The sequence below is a fragment of the Haliaeetus leucocephalus genome, unplaced genomic scaffold (genome assembly GCF_000737465.1).
Source record: "Haliaeetus leucocephalus isolate CR32 unplaced genomic scaffold, Haliaeetus_leucocephalus-4.0 Scaffold751, whole genome shotgun sequence".
NCBI classification, from domain to species: Eukaryota; Metazoa; Chordata; class Aves; order Accipitriformes; family Accipitridae; genus Haliaeetus; species Haliaeetus leucocephalus.
The window spans coordinates 7419751-7443205 of record NW_010973187.1 but is presented as its reverse complement, the minus strand read 5'-3'; the positions used below and the strand labels follow the sequence as shown (position 1 = coordinate 7443205).

General features: G+C 34.8%; 1 protein-coding gene across 1 annotated transcript in view; it reads right to left on the bottom strand.

Moving 5' to 3' along the window:
• PTPN12 (protein tyrosine phosphatase, non-receptor type 12) overlaps positions 1–21081 on the bottom strand; it is a 47588-nt gene extending 26507 nt beyond the window's left edge. The window contains exons 1-10 of the mRNA XM_010580925.1: positions 20978–21081; positions 17607–17683; positions 16488–16583; positions 15412–15450; positions 14548–14619; positions 11576–11635; positions 8030–8172; positions 6502–6568; positions 5794–5871; positions 5596–5694 (exon numbers count right to left, since the gene is read on the bottom strand). Coding sequence (XP_010579227.1) covers positions 5596–5694; positions 5794–5871; positions 6502–6568; positions 8030–8172; positions 11576–11635; positions 14548–14619; positions 15412–15450; positions 16488–16511 — 582 coding nt within the window. The 5' untranslated portion in view covers positions 16512–16583; positions 17607–17683; positions 20978–21081. The remainder of the gene's footprint in view (positions 1–5595; positions 5695–5793; positions 5872–6501; positions 6569–8029; positions 8173–11575; positions 11636–14547; positions 14620–15411; positions 15451–16487; positions 16584–17606; positions 17684–20977) is intronic.
• Positions 21082–23455: the final 2374 nt, after the last annotated feature.

Sequence of the window (23455 nt, the reverse complement as noted above, 5' to 3'; positions counted from 1 at the left end):
TAACTGTTCAGTGCAGCGCCCTGCTTTCTTACAAAAGATACCTATCCTGTCGTGGCAGGCTTCTCACTATAAGAAAACAGAAGCATTAACAATACGTGAGTACACAAAAGAATATGAGCTTTCCCCAATCTTTGCCCCCATATACTGCTGAACAGTTAAAAGAGTTCCAATAGCCTTGTCAATTTTGAGGGAACAGCTACTCATATCAAGTGAAAATGCTAATAGTTAGGAATTTCTAGGTATTCTGTTAAATTGCATATACATATTTACATATATGTGAAATGTGTGTATACCTATGAAAGACTACATTAACAAACAAAAAGACCATAAAGTCAAATGAAGTGTAGATTACATGTAGTCTACAACAATACAGAGCAACTTGTGGTCCTGTGGTAATGCAGAGGAACAAGGAATTCTCAAGGCAGATGCTGTGTCTGAATTCAACTTGCTAAGGTGACTTAAACTGTGCTATCACCTCCCAAGTGTGGGTCTTTTCCCCACCTACTTCCTCTAATGGCTGAATCACCAAATGGAGCTGTCACTAATATAGAGCAAATAGAGGATCACCATTTTAGACTGAGATTTCATAGGCATTGCCTACAATTCAAAACCTTTTGCCCAAGAATTGCAATGCATAATTTTCTTCTGGAACTCACAGTGGAAACATTTAATGTCATTCAGAAGCTTTCTGTACTGGTAAAGTACAGCAAATTTACTGCAAAGACTTTTCCAAAAGTAATCTCATGGTTTCCCTTAAAAGGAATTGAGGCATTCCTTTTGCCCTTATCATAAAGCAGCATGGGAACCACAGAGGATCAGTAGATAAAAAGAGAAATACTTCAGACTGAAATGATACACTTAAATGATTCAGATAAAATAAAACTTTCCAAGCACAGGCAACAAGATAAATGTCTCTGAAGACTGACATGATTTTTTAGAATGTTACAATCTCTCTCCAAACTGCAAAACAGCAAAGAAAACTGGAACAGCAAAGTCTTTTCACTTAAGAGTTTCCAAACCACTAACATTTTGAATATCAACATCATTCTTATAGCAGCTGATTCCTCCACAGCTTCTAGAAATGCAATCAACTACAGCAATAGAATTCTGTCACTTTTACAGGAAAAAATGCAAGAGGTATTTAGGAGTACTGGCAATGCCACATTTTGGAGAAAGTGTTTATTAATACAAGCTTCTGTTAGTGGATAAGGGTAAAACAAGGACTTGCAGTACTGTAACATGATTGTTACTGTCAAGAGACAAAATTCAACAAGAAATATTTCTGAAGAGAAAGTAAACTTTTTGTGGTTTGTCTTTTCATCAGTTTTCCTTTTTCTACATAAAGAACATCCAACTTGACAGAATTCCATCTGATTCAGACTTTCCAAGACAACCATGCTTTGGATCATGGAGATGCCTCTCAAGTAACTCACAAAATATTCTACTGATACAAATCTGACATATCTTATCAGATGATTAAGAGTAATCAGCTCACATATGTTTCAAAGCTTCCAAAAACAAAACCAAGTGTAGTATTTTCACAGCCATACTAATAAAACCAATAATGGCAAGAAGCACACAGTTAATACTTCAAATACATGACAATGGGATCAAGAGTTTCAGTGGGAAGGCAGCTGAGTCCAAGACTCAGTTCCAATTTAATTGTTTGATAATTTCAGAGAGTCCTACTACAGGGTAGGGTAATAGTTATGATGATCAAATTTAGCATCTGAGTCTTTTCTTATCAGAAAAAAAAATTGCTTCTGAGCAGCAATTTCATCTTTGCTCTGAAATTTGGCTACTGTGGGGACTGTTGAAAGTACCCTATCTGGTATCTGAAGACAGCTTTTCTTCATAAAATATCATTTACATACTTAGTATTATTTTAAGCACATTTATAGTTCTATATAATCACAATATGTATAACCATATGGTAAGAGTATAAAATTAACTACATTATACTATATCATATGTGCATTTTCTACATGACTTTGAATCCTATCAAATTCTAATAGAAATCCTACCCGTATTGTAAGCCTATTTTCAAACACTGCATGTGTTTTTTTGTTGACTTTTTACAGTATTGTTACCAGCAGGGTAAAGCTGGCAAGTTCACAGGAACACACGTTCGGGATTGTGTCTAAGCTACTTCCCTATGAATACTGCTACTTGTTGCCAATCAGATTAACTTTTCACTGTGATGTTACTGGCAAACACTGCTTACAAAGCTTAGGTAATTCAATTCACTTCAAACACCGCTTGAAATGGGAAAAGCAATTGGACAAAACCATGAAACCAACCCTAAAGAATACTCCAACTCCAAAATACAATAAAAGAAAATTTCCTCTTCAGTCCAGTGGTTATCTCCTATATAACTAACAGTAATATATCTAAAGTAGGCACATCCTTTTATTTGGAATTGTTTCCACTGAACATAATTAAAACCCTTCACATGCACACAATTCCACAGTTGCTGTAGCATCTGCAGGCAGAGTAAGATCTGGAAAGGAACCATAGGATATTACACTATATTTAATAAAGTTATCTGAAAACTTTCTGCATCAGAGCTTGTTTCCTTTTAAAAACCAAACATTCTGGGATGTATCTTAGTTAAAAAACTAACTATAACATTTCTGGGGAAAACCAGATGTTATATACAACAGATTCTACATAATACCCTTGGAGGGAAAACGGGAGCTTTTTCAGAATAGCAAAAACACTGTCTCAAGTGAGCCTCAAAGTTTTGAGAATCAGGTTAAAGCTACAAGCAGATATTTAACCAGACATGTGAGGTAGAAAACCACCTTATAAAGCCAAACCAGAAGCTAAGCCTACACCAGGTAATTCCCTGAAGGCAAATTTCCTAACAAACAAATAGTAGCAAATTTGTTTTTAAGTACCAGATTTTTAGATACAGGAACTCTTTAACTGCGAGACATTTCTCCTCAACCCTCCAGCAGAAATGTTCAAGCTACAATATGAAGAAGCATCATTTCATAATGCAAAAAAGGCTGTACTAGCCAGACTGAAAGATTCATTTTGCCCTGTTTCTAGCAGTGACCAAAAGGAAACTTACAAGGAAGAATAAGGACAGAGCAGGCATGCAGAGATCCTTTACTAGGATGTTCTCCAACAGTTTGCAACTCTGGAATTTCATAGGTCAGAGGTTGGGCAAATTAACAGAAGAAGATTCCAAGATGATGAGATATTCACCTCAAAGCTACAGACTTTCAGCTGCAAGCAGCTGTGCAGTTTCACGTTGCATGAAGAACTATCTCCTTTTATATTAAGTCTGCCATGTCTTATTGATACCCTTTAGAACGGGTTAATAGGAATCAGCTTTTCACTGTTACTTAGCCCCTATCATAGCTAACTTCAGCATTTCTTTCCCAGCTCAATCTGGTTGTTCTTTAGATGGAGCCTTCCGAGATCTTTGATCCTTGTCCAAACTTTTAATGCTTGAATTCTGTAATACGCTTTTGAGATAAGCAGACCAGACCTGCAAACAGTATTCAAGTTGCAAGGTATCCACACAATGACATTATGTTCTCTACCCTTATTAGTTTCCACACAATTGCTAAAATTCAAATTTCCTTTAAAACTTAATTGATTGTAACCAAGATCATATCCAAGCAAAACTCAAAACTCACACTCCATCACTGCATATTCAGAGTTGAGATTTCTCCCCGTCTCACCCCCATGCACATTACCTATCCATAAGCTATTTGCTCTTGTTTTATTACTCAGTCACTCAACTCTCGTAAGATGTGCTACAGACAGCACTTGCCTTAGTTACAGACAAAGCATACTGTGTTACCTCCTTATTCAGATGTTCTGGAATACATGTAAATAATAAGAGACATTTTTGATTCTATGTAACAGTACAGACACAGGTCAGATCACAGTCAAATAACCAGAAGATACAGCAGACTCATTTGCCTATTATTTTATGACCAAAACTCAAGTAATAAGGAATCACTTCTGTACAAAGCTAATAAATCTGCACATTCCAAACCCTATCATACTCATTCCTCAGGAATATAATGAAAATTCACAGACCAGCTAGACTGAATATGAAACCTATAACAAATTAAAACAGCCTGCCCTATCCATATTGCATTTAGTCCATCAGGTTTCTTGTCATGACTAAAGACCTCAGAACTACTGCATGAACTGATATAAATTCTTAGGAGTTAAAAGAAGGGTATATGCCTTTTTTTCCTAGAATGAAAAACATTTTAGACTTCCTAGAAAGCACAATATAGAAGAGCTAAACACATAAAATTAAAGGGATGCTTATTAATAAAGGCAGACTTAAAATTGCTTCCAGATATTTCAAAGGGTCCTGAAAATACTACTCATACTCCCTCTAGAGAGCTATAAAGTGTACACCAATTAGGTACTGAAGGGACAGATAAAATTACTGAATAATCAAAACACAGTCCAAGGATAAAGAGCAGTACACAGTTCTGGACTGTGGAAGAGAGAAAGAATATATTGATCCAAAAAGCCATTTTTCACATAGTGCCCGGTAGTAGCCAAGAAAACATATCTGAACATAAAAAAAGGAAAAAACATAGGGGACATGAAATTTCAAGTGGAGGGACAGGAAGACAGAAAAATCCTCAAATACCGTGATTACCAATGAAAAATATTATTTTTCCAAGGTTTTTTTTCCTTTGTTAAAAGGGTAGGGTATGAAGCTTCCTGACAAAGGCATTTTTAAGTTATTTTTCTTTACCCCAATCTGCTCCAGTGCAAAGAGTACTTCAACACAATACAAAAAGTTAATACAATCATTCATTGCCAGTCCTGCTCAACCACATCAAAGCTGTGTTGGGCCAAGACCAAGGCAGCACGCAACAGCATGTAATATCCAAGTCTCAGCTGAAGAGTCAGATCAATGCTTATCTACTGGTTTAAAATTAGGTTCAACACCACATCGGGGCAAAGGAAGAACAGAAAACTTCAGTGAAGTTTTCCCCTTTCAAGAGTTTAACCTAAACATAGATCAGATTGAATTCACCTATATAAACATGTGTATTTCTTTATTTTTATTTATATATAAAATATACATATACGTAGGCTGGTGTTTTATTTTTAACTTGCTCTTTACCACACTGTTTAACAAGCCATTTGCAGAAAGTCAGGCTTAGACAAAATTTCATTTGCTGCCAATGTATCAGAATTGGGGTAAATACTACCAATCAAAGCAGATCAGTTGTCAAGTACTGCCACCTCACCAAGGTAAGGGCACATTTTGCAATTTAAATACTGAGTTAGAGTCCTGTATTTCACCCATACTAGAATTCTTTCTATTGCTTCCCCCACTGCAATTGCATTTGGTATATGTGGTAAATATCCCTGTAATTATCTGACTCAATTTTTACAACCAAGTCCTCAGTGTAAGTTGAGGTAAGCCTTAGTACAGGCTAGCTGTCCCTATTCAGCAAAAACCACTTGTAGCCCAAACAAGTTCTGTATGTGCCTTAACACCACTGAACACTTAACTTTAAAAACTAGACTTCACAGGAAAATCTTGAACAGAAGCTAACACCTACAACTGATTGAAACTCATATGGGAAAGACACATACCACTCCATCTGCAATCTTCCAGTCTGCACAACTTTCGTATTTTTGCAGTTGCTTTTCAAACAGTTGTGCTATGGCTCGATGGACAAGTTCATACTGCTCCTATAGTAGGTTACCAGATAAAAATTAGTGCATGAGATCTTTACAAAGAATGATGGTATATTATCATATGATAAAAATTCATTTTAAAACAAACTATACCTTTGTCTGCACTGCAGAATGCCTTTGTGTCCTCATTTCCTGTATTAAATTAAATACATTGAATTCTTCAGGTATTTTCTGAAACATAGAAGGAAGTCAATTACATTGACATAACTGTTTGTCACAACAGCAATACAAAAGCTGTTAGAGATCCAAAAGTATGTTTAACTTTTGTAGGTAAAGCCAATCTGTTCTCTCCACATTGCAGCTATTCAATTTTTTTTAAAAAGCAATTCCTTTCCAGAACTGGTTTTAAACATTTAAACATTTAAACCAGATGAGAGCATTTCAAGTATTTTGAAAATGAGACATCCAATGAAAGTATTAACATGACACTGCAACAGTAATGATGCTTCATAACCTAAAAATCCCAGAATGAAGTTACCTCTGTATATTTGAAATATCAGCCTTTAGGAGCTGCAAGATTAAGTGGAGACATTGAAAAAGTTGAATTCAAAATCACTTTATACTGAAATATATTTTAAAAGATATTTGGAATTTTACAGTAACTTTTTTTTAGATAAAAACTTGCTGTCAAAGGAAAGCAAGTTCATACTAAAGCATGAATGCAATGAAACTAAACATCCAACCTGTCAAAAGAGTTCTGGAAAATCTTAAACATTTCACTGTTTTAGAACATTTGGGAGCTCAATCAATCACTGTTATGAAATGATGGAATGCCACAAAATTTCTTTTAAGATTCCTTACCCCAGCTTTAAGCAAATTCCATGTATAATCTATGGCACAGATGGCTCCTGTTCTTCCACACCCTGCACTATGAACATAAACAGTTAGGTGTGTTAGAAATTATTGTAGTTTGTTAAAAACAGTCTATAAGCTTTATATTTCCAGAGTCCACGTGGAAAAAAAATTTATATCAAAATCCCTCAACTATCATTTTAAACTCACTCAACCTGACACCATAGTGTCATAAAAATTAAAAAGTTAGCAGTGCAAAATGGAGCATTAAAGTTTTTAATGCAAGCTTTTCATAGCCAATTGGAACTGCAATCATGAAAGATGAAAAATGCTGTCATTTATTGCCTCTTTTGTCACACTATTCCTAGTTACCACTGCTTCAAGAGTAGGGATTTTGTCCAAGTTTAATGATAGATATGTTAAATGGCAGAACAGAATATGTTTAAAGACTTCCCACATTTGTCTGATTTAGATATCTGTATTTTCTGCTTTTTATCTAAAAAACTTAAATCTGAAAGTTATAAAAATGACAGTGAAATATCAACATTTATTCTTCCTAATAGTATAAATTTCTCTATTTTACAAATAAAGAGTTATAATGTATGCATTTTTATTACATTATAATTATACTGTTATAAAGAACCAGCCTTCACAACTGTACTGACATTCAAGAGAAACAGGACAAAGTGAAATTGATTTCAGTGCTAAGTTTTTTTTATGGTTTTAGACCTCAATTACTTAGAGTGACAAGTTTAAAAAGAATGCAGCTAAAGACAGTAGATTTTTTATACGCTTTAAGAGAATAACCAAGCTCTAAAGAGTAATAAGCACCAACAATTGAACATTTCCTGACTTAGGAATCTGAATTCAGTTTTTCTGACATGTAATAAATTAACTTCTGTTGCTTTAAAAAGTATCAAATATCATAGGCAATAACTTTCCAGAGAAACTGACAGAAACTGTCAATTCACCAAAACATTTTCATGGCAGTTTAGTTTCAACAGTCCTGTTAGCCAAATTTCAGGTCAAAGATGAAACTGCTGCTCACAAGCAAAGACTTACCAACCAGAAACTACAGCCTGCTCGTTAGAGATCTTTTTTGTTGTATTAGAAGACAGACAGAAAATTCTTAGGTAGTGATGCACCTGCTATGTAGTCTTTCCTATTGAGAATGGAGCCTTCACTCCCATATCTGATTTGCAATGGTCTTCAAAGTCTATTTCATCCTAATGAGAATTTAAATGTCTTAAGAACGACAAAACAGTTTTGCTTTCAAAGACTAATTCTTTTCTGATTGATATTCTATCTTAAACTGAAATAGAAGCAAAATTTCACTATGGCATGAGTTTTAAGACAATGAAGACTGTATGATTTTGAGTGAAGTTTTGACATGAGGAAATACTCCTTTTTGGAAAACTAAAATAAATAAATAAATACATTCTAATTTAGAATCAAACTAGTACATCTCATACCAAAAGTCTAGACTTAAAAAAAAATTAAAATGTATATAAACTTCAAAAATAAATATATTTGATACCTGCAGTGTATGCAAATTGGTACATCTTCATGTTCCTGGTATTCTCTCATCAAGCTGATCATGTCCAGAATAGAATCAAAAGACGAAGGGACATCATGGTCAGGCCAGTTAACATAATGAAACTGATAAACACTACGAGTCTCCTAAGGGAGCGGGAGGGAGAGGGAGGGAGAAAGGTGTTACTGATAATACATATTTGAGGATTTTGTATGAAATAATCAGTTCTATGAACCTTTACTTTTTGCATGACTAAGCGTGCACAAGCAAAGCCATTTACTGTATTAAAAAAACCTATAGCTTACAGCACTTAGAAAAACAAAAGGAAAATTCTGAAGTAGTATTTTGAGTGCTGCTAATGCATAGGAGAAAGCACTATGGGACAGTTCACAGAAGCCCCTCTCTATAATATATGGGTTAAAGGACCCACAACGTTCCATTGTGTTAAAAGATTCTCTGTCCTTACAGTCTCAAAATTTGAAAGGGAGAAAGAAAAGGAAAGACTACCATGAAAGGTTCTTTTTCCAATCACACTCCAGTAACTCACATTTGGAAAAAAATAAAAAGGGATGGGGGGGGGGGGGGGGGGTTTTTGTGTCACATTACAAAATAAAGTGTTCATGTGTGCATGCACGCACGTGCACACACAGAGGAGAATTACGAAAATAAGATAAATAATTCAGGCCATATCTAAATATGGATCACACCTGCAACAACAGCAGGTACACTTGTATTCTAATTAGCTCATGTTATAATAGTACTAAAGAAGCAGCAGGCTTTAGAACAGCCTAGTCACTCAGCTACCCGAATCCCTGAAAGACCAAATCCTCTCTCTCATCATCATCCAAACCATATGCAGTATAGCTAGTTCTACTGCACCTTTCCATGCTGTTGTCACACCTCTGGATTCTAGCATACCCTCAAACTAATGTACTAGAGGCACTTATGAATTTTTTGATCAATGTTACAGGTTACAAGTTGTAAGGCCTATGCTACCTTCTGTTTAGTTATTTGAGAAGCAACATAGTGGGCCTCTTGAGCACAGAAATTTATATCGTCTTTCAACTGAACCAACTATTTTTGATGCTTTACTTTTGCCAGACCTGTGGAAGCACTGTAGCTAGTAAAACAAGACAAAATATAGCCCAAGAAAAGAACTTGTAGAAATCCAACTGATTATGTAAAACCAATGTCATCAGTAAGGAGGAAGAAAAGTTACAACTGCCTATTAAGGTCCACCAAGAACTTTCACTTAATTACATTTAAAGAGACAAAGCAGTGATTTTTCACATTAGTAGAACCGTGAGAAAAAAAATAATATCCAAATTTGTCTTTTATATGGAAATTAAAAATGAAAAGGAACCTCCATAGTCCTTAAGAAAGAACTTGATGTTTTAGCTTAAAAAAAATTTTTGAATGTCAAACTGCTTTTCCTCCTAGCAACTAGAATAACTTTATTTATATGAATTTTAAATTCTTTTGCATAGTATTTTGTATGATACTCTATTGAAAATTTTATGGAAGTGACAAAACTTTTCATTATTCTGGAAAACCAGAAAGTGAACTTAGACGGGTATTACTTTATACCACAAATATGTATTTTCCTCCCCAGTTCAAGGCTACACGAAGAATTCTTCAAAGTAAGATGAAATGTCTGTAATTCATTACCAAAATGCATGCTTACAGAAATCCTGAAGCAAATTTGCAAGGTAAGTCTGAAGAAAGATAATTTTGTTAGCTGCACAGGTTGAATATCAACATATCTTGTTAATCCTTTCAGTTACATTACTCCTTAAAGGAATATAAAACTTTGGGATCTTTGCTAAGATCAAAAGCATACCACAAACTGTAGTTTTTTTGTTACTACTTAGTTTTTATGTAGTACACAAGCATCCTATAAAAATTAACTGGAACAGAACTCATGGAAGTCAAGTAACTAAACATGATTTGCATGTATAATACATGCAAGCAAAATATAAATTAGCTACAGTTTCTGAAGTAACCAGTTTTCATGATACTCAGGTATTAAAAGTAATGTAGGTTCTGCTTTGGAGTTTTTGATATCTTTTCAGTTCTGTTAAGTGCACCATTTCAAAAATAAGTTGCAAACCCCAGTTATTATGCAGTTAATTTCTGCTATCTAAAAAGTTTCCTAACAGTCAGTTATTAGCATTCAGGACACACTAACAGAATCGAACTGATTAAGATCATGCATCCCACTGCAAGCACCTAGCAAGCTACTGCAGACAAAAATTAGCCCCCAAAATTACCCCCCTCATGATTAAACAGTTTTCATAACTGTTGTGATATCAGTTGTTGAAATAGAACAAAGCATTGCTAAAGAAAAAATAACAATAAGTGAGACTAACCTGTAATAAATGGTTTCTTAATACAGGATGCCAATTAAAATGACAGGTATTCTGTAAAATTGACTGTCAACCTTCATGTTTTTGCAGAACAACTCCACATTTATTTTTATTTACTGACAGTTGCTTTTCAGAAAAATAAACGGTCACCTCAAATCTGACACTTAAGTATAAGTTTGCAAGAAAGGCTTAAATCATCCATTCTTAACACTTGTATGAGAATGCAAGTGCTTTTATTTCACTGAAAATATGACAACTTTCACAATTAACATAACATACTCAATTTAGGAACTAGGTCTCATGTTTTACAGTAGTTTGTGTCATAAGTTTTCACTAAGATGAATACAATTTCTTCCATAAAGAGACTAGTTGTAACCATTTACAGTTGCCAACTTAAATAGTGTAAATTAACTGGTTTACCAGAATACTTGTCTGGTAAGCCAATTCTACATCTTGAACACTAGGATATCAAATCTTCAAGAAATCTGAAGTCTTGAGCTCACTTTTAAAAGAACATTTCTATCTTGACCCTTGAATATATTACACACAGTTCCTCCACGCAAAAAGACAACGCAACTAAATTTAATCAAGAACATTCCATATTTTTCATATCTTATTTCAAATCCAAAAGAGTAACTTCTTACAAGCTAGAGTGAGAAACTTTGACAATAACTTCGTGATTTTTTTTTTCCCCCCATTCTTGCTTTATTTTTACTTGGCAATATAAATATATGAATGGGTATGAGGAATATCTTTTAACATTGTAAAACCCTCTTGACAATAAATGAAAGTGTAGGGCAAATTTTAACAAGTACACATACTTTACTCCAGAAAAAGCTAACTATAGGAAACAGGGGGTTTTGACAAGTTTCATTCAGGTTATCATCATATTTTCAGTTGGGGTAAATAGTGAAATTCTCCTAGTGTGATAGAAGCTTTCTAGTTAACACATGCTATTGAAGACCACCACACACCTTTGGCTAACCAAGAACATATAAAAAAGACAAGTAAGGAATTTCACTACTCTAAGCTTTTAACATCACTTCTGAACTTGATGATTTACATACATATAGAGTCAGCACCTAAAAAAGTGAAGGTATTTTTGTGAGTTTCCTCCATCGTATCATTTTAGAGACATTTGAGCAACCATTAAAGTTGAGACCAGAAGTAATCATATACTTACATTCTGAAATTCAAGTAATAATGTTCTAATGAAGTAATCTGTTCTTGCTTGCTCAGCTTCCTAAACATGAGAAAACAGTAATGAATTGGAAAAAAAAAAAAAAAGATCAATATGCAGCATACAGGATATAACTAAAAAAACAAAATTTAAATTCAGGTGTCTCTTTTTCAATTTACTGGGTTTGTATCTATGATTTCACCAAAAGATGGGCACTCAAAACACTGATTTTAAAACAGCAACTTAGCTTGCTACACAAGATATGTGAAAGATGTTACTTTTACTTAAAATAAAAATGTGAGTTTTCAAACCAGTGTCTAGCCTGCTCCTGAAACCATCAATAAACCTTGTAAGAGTATTTCAAAGTACTTCTGCTTTATTTCTCCGTGCATTTATTTAACTTACAGATTGCCTCCCACAGCCATCTTATAACACTTCTGCTGTATAGACTTCAGTCTCTTACCACTCTATCCTGTGACACCTCCTTTCATTTTTCCCCTTCTATTATTTTCAATTAAGGGTGCATCTGAATGGATCATTGTAATTGTCTTGCTTGTGGCCAAAAAGCATAGCTTCTAGGCTCCCAGAATTTTCAAATCTGCCTTTGGAACACCAAGGAAGGTTCATACTTTAGACACCAAACAATATTACTGTACTTAAAATATCAGTAATATCGCAATTTGCACATGCTTTTAAAAGCTTAGCATTACAGCTTCCCACAGTGAATTTAGGAGACTGCATATATGCTTCCAAGTGTTCCTATCTGCTACTGGGAATTTACCATTTTCCATCAAGAAAACAATTGCAACACCTTGCAGGTTTAAGGAGATAGTGCGTAACTAGCAGCTCATATACACCACTGTACCCAAAGGTAATAGATTCTCAGCTGTACCTGAGAGTTCAGTTACAATGTACACACAATCCCTTTCCACAACTACTTGCCAAGTATGTGACCATCACCCACTAGGTACAGGGGGCGCGGAGGGGGGAGAAAAACTCTAACCCACAAGCCAATTTTTGAATCCATCTAAGGCTATTCAGAATCTTTATAGACTAAAACTTGTAAGTATATGCTTTCCTGACAAGACAAACTTGAAATGTACTTAATTCTTAGTAAACTATTTCAGGGTAAGATTAAGAATAGCTCAATAAACTGGCATGCTAGCTCTTTCTAAACACCTTAAAGCACTTCAGCTAGAAAACTGCAGCACATAATTTTCAGTTAAGGAGAAGAAAAAAAAACAGTTTTGAGATTAATCTGGAATGGATCAATTCCACTGTTTTAGAATAAGTCAACAGCTAAGGCTAATCATGAACTCCAGCATAAAAAATTCACAGTAAGATCATTTATACTGACAACAGTTATACTGAACACTTGAATGTCACGTTTCATTCATATCCTAAGAGTAACTAATACAACATAGCAGAACCTGATTAAACTCCCAGGTAGCAAGATTAAAAATAAAGACACAAGGAAGCGTTTTCTTCCAACAACACAATGGTGCGAATGTCAGAAAGAGTAAGTGACCGAAATTTGTCAAATTCATCATCCACTGCATTATAAAAATATATACTGATAATCCAGGGGCAACATCCAATTAAGGAAGTCCTGCTAGTCCATTCCTAGAAGCTGACAACAGGTACAAGGAGAAGGATCATCCTATACGTGGCTTATTTTCTATTTTCTTCCCTTAAGTAATTAGCCTGTCATTGAGCACAATGTGATAGGCTCAATGGCCCTTGGCATCACCTAGAAATGAAGGCTATGTGATCACAACTCCAAGAACTACAAGTTGAGCAAACAGGCCACAAATGTGTTTAAAGCAGGAAGGAATAAAGATACAAAAACAGGTGTGTACAAAGGCAACGGGATACTATCCCACACCTAAGGAATGCTGATCATATTGATTTTGGTGGCTATGCTCCTACACACCATATCCCTACCCATACCCTGAAAATGTCACAAATAATGAAGTGAACTTCTGCTACTTAAGTGGTCCCCTTTTGTGAAGTGGTAATTGCACCATGACTTCTTTTACTATCCAGCTTTTTCTACCAAGGAAAGATGATTGCAAAAACCCATTGGAGTATACTCTTGTGTGATGCCAAGATGACAGGTGCCAGAAGAATGATTACTTTCAGTTCCCTGCTGTGCTTGGTATAGGAGGTATTCATAGTCCCTCTTCCTGCTTATTTATCTACCGGAAATCCTTATGTTACCACCTAGAGCAAGTATCAAAACTGGAAGAGGCTCTAGTAGTCATGCTCAGAGATCAGAACCCCTGATAACCATGACACAACATGCAATGGAAATGTTCAGGTTTCCTCCATCTTTCTGGAATCGTAACTTAATGTGACAGTTACCCCCCCCCAGGAATTCTCCAGAAAAAGATTCAGACCTCATGGTGATCTGCTACTCATTTTTATTTTGATTTTAAAAGCAACAATAGAAGCAAAGAAAGTATTTTCAAATAAACCTGTACCCGTCACCAACAAAAACAAGTTAAAAAAACCTAGAAGTTTAGTTTCCATTTTCTTTATTCATGCTAATTAACTTTACATAACTTAAAGGAAATAACCTATTCCAGTGTTACTGTAATTTCTCATGCATATCCAGAATGCACAAGTGGTAACAGAGAGAAACAATTGCATGAATATTATTTGATTTCTTGAGTACGGTATGGACATTCAAAACTACATCATGTAAAGTTAAAGAAATGATACATAAAGATAAAAGACCAAGGCACATAGGTTCCCTACTTAAAAAAATAAAAATAAAAATAAATCATGGAAGATTCAAAAAAAACACACAGCTTAAATATACACATTGTTTTCCACTGCATTCCTTTTGAGAGTCTTTGTGTAAAATTTGGTGCCTAACGATTAAGAAAGCATTTGTTTTGTAATACAAACTGTTTGTTGAACAATTATTTTAAGTTACAATTCAAAATTAATTTATAAAGCTTCATACTTACACAGGAAACACGAAATGGTCCAAAAGTTACAGCTGCTTCTCCATACAGAGGCCAGTAACGTTCACATTTTTTCTGTTAAAGCAAAGAATCCTAATTTAATTCATGTGTAGTACTGAAAGATGATGATTAACAGAAACAAAGCAGTCAAAATTATAATCCTGAATGCCTTACTCGCTCTTATTTGGTGCTTTTCTTTAACATCTGCCCACTGGTGCCTTGCCGGACTTATTTTAAGACAGTAAAATGTTTTTTCTTTTGGATACCAAAAGAAAAACAAAACCAAAAACCTAGACGACCAATAAATACAGCCAAAAGACACTTTGTAAATTAGAACATGAACTTCATGAGTGCCTGCATACGTGCAAACACGCATCATACAGATGGAAGCTATGAGAGCTAATTTATTTTTTGTGAAAGTCTGGAGTTCACAATTCTGGACCACTTTTTTTTCCTTCTCAGGTCATAAGACTATAGCAGAGAGATTTAAAAGATAGATTGTTTTTACAGCTGTATCAATTGACAGGAAATCCTGAAGGACTCAGGATTTTGATAGTTGGCCTACATCCCACAAAGAGCAAGGTTTTTTTCCATAGTGACATGACCAGAAACAGACCATTGGTACATTTTGGTATACAAACACATATATTCCACTGACATGACACCTAAATAATAATGTAAATAAATGGAGCAAAGAAAAGCAGTCGCATTCATTATTTTTCATGCATACAAATATAAGGATAGGCATTCTCATTCAATCTGGCAGATTATTTTACAGTTACGGATTTGGCATATGAAGCTTCACAAGTATTGGTATATTGCCCCACATGGGCAATGGTCATTTAGTTTTGTATTTAGTATACATACCCTTCCCATTTCAAATTCTCGACAGGCCATTACAATTATCTGAAAAGGAAAAAAGATGCTTGAAGTTAGCTGGTTTTAGATCAAGTAAATTCAGCAACACTTTACTGCTTGCTTCTATCTGGGCAAATACTGATATTCCTTCATTGGTTACTACTGAAGGGACTAATTAATACTTTTTCCTACCTGCAGATACATGCTCTTTTAATTCTAAAATAGTACCCAAGTTCCATCCTGCACAAAATCTACAACACTACTACAACATTTTAAGGCTACTTAATTTGAATTCACTGTAATCCTGTACAAATATCTTACATATTTATTCAGCCTGACTATAAAGTCTAAACTTAATCAGAAAAATATAGAGCCATTTGCCGACTGGAAGAAACATAGCTATATTTGCTTAAAATAATACAGACTGCTTAAAATAGGTGCAAAAACCTATTTAAAAAACAGGAATCAGATTTCTTGGGTGAAGCTACTTGAGATACACTAATGTGAACAGCACAATAAAAATGCACCAACAGGTAAGTTATTTGTTACAATAAATAACCACAATTTAAGTGTCTGATAAAACAAAAAATATCTTCAGAAATAATTTGTTGAACATATCTGATTTTAACACTACTTAAAAGTTAAGCCCTGATAATAGCTGTTTAAACAGATACAGAATATATAAACCACTAAGTAACCCAAAATTAGCATAAATAAAAAGGTAGGGTTTTATTTTTTTTGTTTCACATGCTGCTTCTGTATATGATTTTGTGAGTCCACATTAAGTCAGAGTTGTAAGGTCTCCTACAGGACAGATGTAACCACAAGCACCAACCTATTCATAAATACGCATGATTTCATATTCATTCAATAAAATTATTACTTAGAATTTACATTATTAAATTGAATAAATAATATTAGTGATATATAGAATGCTATTTAAACCACAAAAACAGGATTTGAGAAGTAAATGGACTAAATCACTGCCAATGTTTTTGATAATAGCCAGCTCAGGCAAAAGATACACAATCACTGTGCCATGAAATAAGGTAATACCCAGTCTTGGTTTTTAAGTAGGTACTTACGGCAACATTGTATTCCCATATCATCCTCCAGAAGTCTATTACTGTATTTGCTAGTGGTCCCTGGGTAGCAACATATGCTTTTGGCCCATGTACTCCCTAGGATTGCACAAAGGAACCATTAACGTTTATAAAGAAAATTTATCTGCACTGAATAAAAAAGGCTTTAGGTTATAATCATGTAAAATTAGAATATTTTTTTTTTTTTGATACAACAGGAAGGGTGAATGTGAGTCCCATTTACATTAGTGGGAATTTTGCTAGTGATTTCAAGGGGACCCAAGATTCTAACAGCTACTGTGCTGCCAGAGACTGTAACAGAAAATATTTTCTGTATGATCAGATTCTGAAGATTCCCTTTAAGTCCTCATTTTCTTTGTTACTCAAACATTTAATGATGAACATTTTAAAAACTTTCTGCTAAAAAGCATCCCCTTGAACAAATTTAAAGTTCCCCTCCTCCCAATAATACATTTCAAAAATCCAAAATTTTAGAATTTGTTTCTTTATATAAAGTTTGAAGAAATTTACATTCAGCTTTTCAAGCTAAACATTCAATAAGCGAGATTTATAAGAACACCTGTTTCTGAATAAGAATTACTGTGTAGAAGCAGCATCAGAATAAGGCTACAAGGAAATCCTAAGATATTCACAATTGGAAACAAAAATGTAACAGGCTTTTAGCCAAATTCTGGCTTCTCTTTAAGAATGTTATATCTAACTCCATTGTCACACTTCTGCCATGAACAGCAAGAAGTGCATATTAACATACACAATTTGTCAAATGCCTCATTTACGATCCCTCTCAAAGTCTGGTATTTTTAACACTACCAATTGTTAAAACAATCGTATCTGAATTTCCCTATGGTATAAAGTTCCAATATGGTTGCCTGTCACTTTAAAATGAAGTATTTTATATTATACTTACACTTAGCGCCATATTAAAACTCAAAAAATTGCTTTATAAATGGCATCATGTTTGCAAATTTATTCGAACCATAATAAAAGAAAATCTTCCCTCACAGTTTTAAATTATCTCAGACTATAATAATATTAAAATTGTACTGATATGAAATAAAAGCTTAAAAAGAACTTAAAAACTGTTAAGAGAGTAATACATACCTTAATAAAGTTTGCATTGATGTAGTCTGAGTCTTGTGGGGGAATTTTTAAGGTCAGTTTAACCCGGCTATGATCAACTAAAAGAAGAATTTATTTTTTTTTTAAAACAAGAATTACAACACATGTAAATCAATATGCAACAGTAAATATAATATATACATATAGTACATATTGTATGTAAAGAAAAAGTTACACATTAAAGAATGCTTCCCAAAGATAAGTCACACAAGCAAGTCAGTCAATTTAATTTATGGGTAAATCAACTCAGGTAGGGATAAGCAGAGTAGGTCCTACTGCGATGTGCTTCTGATGCTCAAGTTTACAGAGTAACAACTACTGGAATTCCAAGACCAACTCATTACAAAGAGGCAAAATTCAATTGATCAGAACTAATCAAAATTGTAGTTACACGATATTAACACAGATCACGATGGTCAGAATTAAATGCACATTTGCAGAAAGAATAAAACACCAGTGCATAGTTAAAGGAGATGGCAGGTCTTAAAGTCTCTGCCAAGGAGGACTCCAAGTATTACAACATGAAACATATACTGCAGTTTATTGCTTAGACACAGACTAACTTCTATCCCCCCAAAGACTGGGCTAGACACTTTGCTGGGGCACTTCTAAACTAAAAGCAGCAGATTCCTTCATTCAGGGGGTTTTGACATTTCAAGTTTCTGCCTCAAGCATTACTGTCTCAGAGAAAGCTTCTTAGGAAAACAGCAGATCTTTGGAGACCAAAATCCTCAGCAGTCTTAAAAGTAGCCTTTATTATTTGTTGACAAAATAAACCAAGCATCTTGGCATTATTTTTGGCACTGAAAACAAATTAAGTGCATCTTTAATACAAAAACAACTTGATGATTCTTACTAAGAAGGAGGGTAGGTTGTCCGCCAGTCCTTCCAGCTCTTGTTGATACCAACACTTCCTAGCTATCACATAGAACTCTTTCAAACTATCTCTACAATAGAGGCTGTTTTAGTCAGAAATTCAGATTTAAAAAAAAATTATCTTCGAACTGGGGAACAGAAGTATCTGCAGAAACAGCACCTGCTCGAGCAATTTCTGTTACTTTCTGCTCCCAGGGTCAATTCCTCAATCACAGAACAGCTGCTAAAACTTTTATTAGAGCTAAATTCAAGAAAAAAAAGAATGAGTCTATTTAAACAGAGGAAATATGGCTCATAGAGGGGTTTTTGTCAAAACATCACTGGTAATAAAACAAGGAACCACGCCCACAAGAAGTACATGCTAAGAGGTATTTCTATACAGAAAGCTCTTCCAAAAGCTTCCAAGATGGTGAAATTTTCTGCCAGAGTCCTGATAACATGCAAAAAAATGTTTGCGTTACCATGCAATGCTTCCTAAAAAAGCACAAGTGTAGATTACAAGATATTTAGGTCACAGACTAAAGACAATGCACTCTCACATAAAAGCCTAGAGAAATCCTGAAAACATACTACACTGTATTACACTCTTATACATATAATCTAAAAGCAATAACACTTTATAAGCATGCAATGATGGTGTCACAGACTTAATACTAAAAACTACTTTTAAATGGTGGATCAGACTAATTATAGTGGTAGGCTAATGAGGGCTCTTATCTTCCCAGCACAGTAGATCCAAAATTCTAGAGCAGTTTCCAAATGTCAACATTTCCAGCCTGCCTCTACCTGCCACAGCTCAGCTCTTACAGAGTTTTAGGTCTGGAACAGAATTCTCCAAGAAAAATTCCATTGCAGGTTCCAGCTTCAGAAGATTTAGTGCCTGGATATTTATATTTACCTTAAACACTATATATTGATATATATATATATATGAGTTAGTATTGAGGTACTGATCTCTCTGGTAGCAGTAACAATTTCTGGTAAATATAGCACTAATATCTGATTCAGTTAGATTTGTAAGGTCTTTTCTGGATTTATAAAAGATAGGCAAAGTATCATCCCCCTTCGTCCTCCAAAACATCTCCTGGCTTTCATTTCTGTCAAGCTCGTCTCCCATCACTTCATTGCTGGACCCTTTGGATGTTTGAAGACATTCTTGCTTCAACTGAAAACATACCTTCAATTTTCCTCAATGTCAGCTTTGAGGTTTGCTCATTTTCCCCACTGTGATCTGTGTACCCTTTCAGTTCCCAATGAATCAGTTTTTATTTTTACGTAGATGAAAGAAAAGCACATCTACCAGTCTAGTTGCAGCCATTCACTACTGTACTAGCTATTAAGTGTCTCATCAATTCAGCCTAGGTGCTACGAAGATTACCAAAATGCCAGCATGGAAGAAAAGACTATAACAACTCTTATTATTAAGACGACAATAACAAGTTCCCCTCTCTTTTTCACTGCATCCATTAAACATGTTTCCTCCCAACTGAAAACACAAAACAAACACAAAAACTCCAATGATATTTAACTATTTTGCTGCAGCTGAGCTTAGTACCACACTACTCTTCAAAATTTGATGTATGTTATACACAAATCCTCTAGCAAAATATGAACACATATGCCTTTTCTAAACAATCTAGGGCCTGTGGCTTTAGGGCAAAGTTTACTGATGGAAGTGTTGCTCCAAACACTGATAAACAGTAAAAATTCCAGCACTAGAAAAACAGAGCACACGGGTATACAACAATCTGAAACACAATAATTTGCTGGAGTTTATTACTAGAACACATTTTGAAGACAAAAGCTAATGATGCTTATGACCATTTTGAACTTCCTATTCGTTATAAACCTCCTAACACTTCTGAGAAAGCTAAGCAGAGTAAAAATGTATCTGTTGCTAATCTTTTGGGATATGAAAAATGGCATTTGTCAGAAGACTATCCTTAATCTCACTGCTGCCTGTTCATATTGAGAAGCACAGTAAGAGCTTCTGAAATACACAGCCTCACAAGCTACACAAAGTGAACTCGTAACAGGCAATCTTGTCATTACAGATCACTGATGCATTATATCATACATTGGTGGTTTCAAAACTTAAATTCTGCTCTGACTCTAATTTATGAACACAGAAAACAAAACAGGAATTTCATTTGGGCTCTAGCAAACTACAAACCAAAGATAATCCAGCACTGAAAGTTCTCTTGACACAGTTTGCAGGATACAAACAAGCAAAACGATCTATTTTACTTCAAACCACCAAGCCAGGTTCCTTAAGGCTCCTTAAAATTTCATCTAAAGTTTATGCTGACATCTTTTTGTTTTCTACCATGAATAACATGCTCCTAAAGAAAAAAATACAGTTAAGCACCTAGTAAAGTTCTAGACTATTCCAAGCTAAAATGAAAATGTCAGCTTGATAGAGCTTGGAACCTAGCACACTTTCCTTTGTCTTCTATTAACACATAAATCAGACTTACATGGCAATATATCCTTATATCTATTCTTTTTAACATTTTCTTCTTTTTCTCCAGTGGCTGGTGGGTAGATCTTCTCTGTTCTGTATTTTGTTGATAATCTTCTTAACCTCTGAAATAAAACATTTATGTTATATTTTCAAGTCTCAAGATAACAGAAACATACTTCATCAATTCAGCTAATACCTTGTGATAAGAAGATCACTCAAACCCTCTTCTCTCTTTTTACAATATTCACTATGATGAAGTTTAAAAATCTAATTATCCACTACTTTTAGGTCATCAGCAGTTTAAAGCCAAGTTGAAACCAGCTCTATACATCATGAGACATGGAACTTCACAAAAGCCACTACAGCCCCTGTATGGAATACAGCTATATTTACTTAAGAAATACACTGCCCTGTTAGGGAGTAACAACTGCATTAAGAATACCTGTGAGAAACAGAAAAATCTCTTAATGCTCAGAATACCTGGAGGATGAACATGGAGCAGGCTGGTTCAGAAACAGCTGTTAGCAGCTAGTACTTTGAAGCACGTGGCTTCCAACACTGACAACTGAACAGAAAGCAAAATCTCACTTTTAACTCCTCATGCCCAACTCCTGTTGAGTTTCAAGCTCACCCAGACAAAGAAGGTCCCCGCCTCTCAGGTACAAGGTATTTGCAATTAAGATGAGTGACAGGAGGTCTGCTGTATTCACAACAATGTCATTTTTTCCCCCCTCCATCTATTTCAAATCCTAGCAATTTCAAACAGTCAAAATCTCCAATAATAAAATCCAGCCCATGCCTTCCAGCAACCTAGGAAATAACAAAAGCAATACAGCTTTTATCATCCCACTCAAATTAGGCCTCTGCAACCTTAGAACTAAGGAGGGAAAAGAGGTATAAATCATCTTTGGAAAAAAAAAAACCCCACACAAAACAAACAAACAAAAAAAAAACCAAGAGGAGCCAGCAGTGCTTATTATTTTGGATTGTGTAGACATCCAGACTTAAAAATGAACCTGAAGAACTCACAAAGTTAACTCTGGCTTCCAGCTAAAGCTAGGTGGTTGTAACACCAGCCATTCTGTGGACACTGACATGGTAATGGTATGCAAGATGATCAAGAGGAAAACAGAGAACGTAGCTTCAAAGAACTTTACTATCTCTATTAAGTGGTATTCTGCACAGAAAGGACAGAGTTGCTCATGTTCCCTTCCCTCCATCTTTAATGCTTGATTATCATCCTTGAAGACCCAAAATTGTTCATCGCTTGCTTTCTTTTAGGCAAGGGGGAGAATGGGCAAGGTTGGTTGCTAGTTAAAAACATAAATCCTGTTTATCACTGACTATGCAACAACATACAGGCAGAAAGGGCATCATAATTAAGAGGATCTGCTTGGAAAGCCAGTTTCCTTCTTGAATTCTTCTAAAACACTTGGGAGACTCACTGCGCACTTCAATTTTTTAAAAAAGAAGGAAAAATTAATTGGCAACTCCAGTCCCTCAATAATTCTTCCAGCAAAAAAGGAAAAGAAAAAACACATAAAATTTAGCATTTCTGTTACCCATAGACAAACACTTTCATAAAATTTGTCTGGATATCGTGAAAAAACAGCAAATTTTATACACATATGTGGATAAAACTTTGCATAAATTTAGTTGAATAACATGCATCTAATAATCCATAAAAGTAGCATTTACAGAGCAAAAACAATGGCAAGGTAAAATAAATTTAAAAAAGCAAATCAAGAAATACCAGTTTTCAGACAATTTTTTTTTTCTTCTCCGAGGACTTTATCACAGATTAAATCACTGAACACTAAAAAGAATAACATAACTAGCATGCAGGGGTCTTATTCTTAAAATGCATTGCTCTTGAAAAACTTGCAATGTTAATCGATGAAGAAAAAACAGTAAATATTTGGAGATGGAACAGTAAGTCTCTGACCACATAGTGATCGAAGTGCTAAATATATTATCTGAAAACATTGCTACAGTGAAGAATAGGAAGATTCAATTCTTGAAAAGACATGTAAACAGTTACAGGAAGCTTCATCTTTGCAACACTAAAAAATTCACAGCATAACCTATATGCATAGCAGGCAGGGAAACCTGGTTTGTAACATGGTACAGACAAAGAATACCACTGCACGTGGGAGACATATTGTCCTATGTAACACTGCCCTTACCTATTTTTAAAATAAAACATTGTGCCTGTGCTAAGACTGGGCACAACCAGGAGTCTAGAAATAGCAATATAAATACACATAATTTAGCTATATCACATAAGAATAGCAAGACTGAGAAATAGTTTGAAACAGGCTATAAGCCTCCAATTCAGGGGTGGGGTGGGGAGCAAAGAGAAGCAATGATACTTTCCAAGCACAGCCACCAATATGATTTTGTATATTGTTCCACAACTCAATCTGATTATGAGTTTTGGGGTTTGGTTTTGGGGTTTTTTTTTTCCATCTTGCTGATTTTTATGGGACAA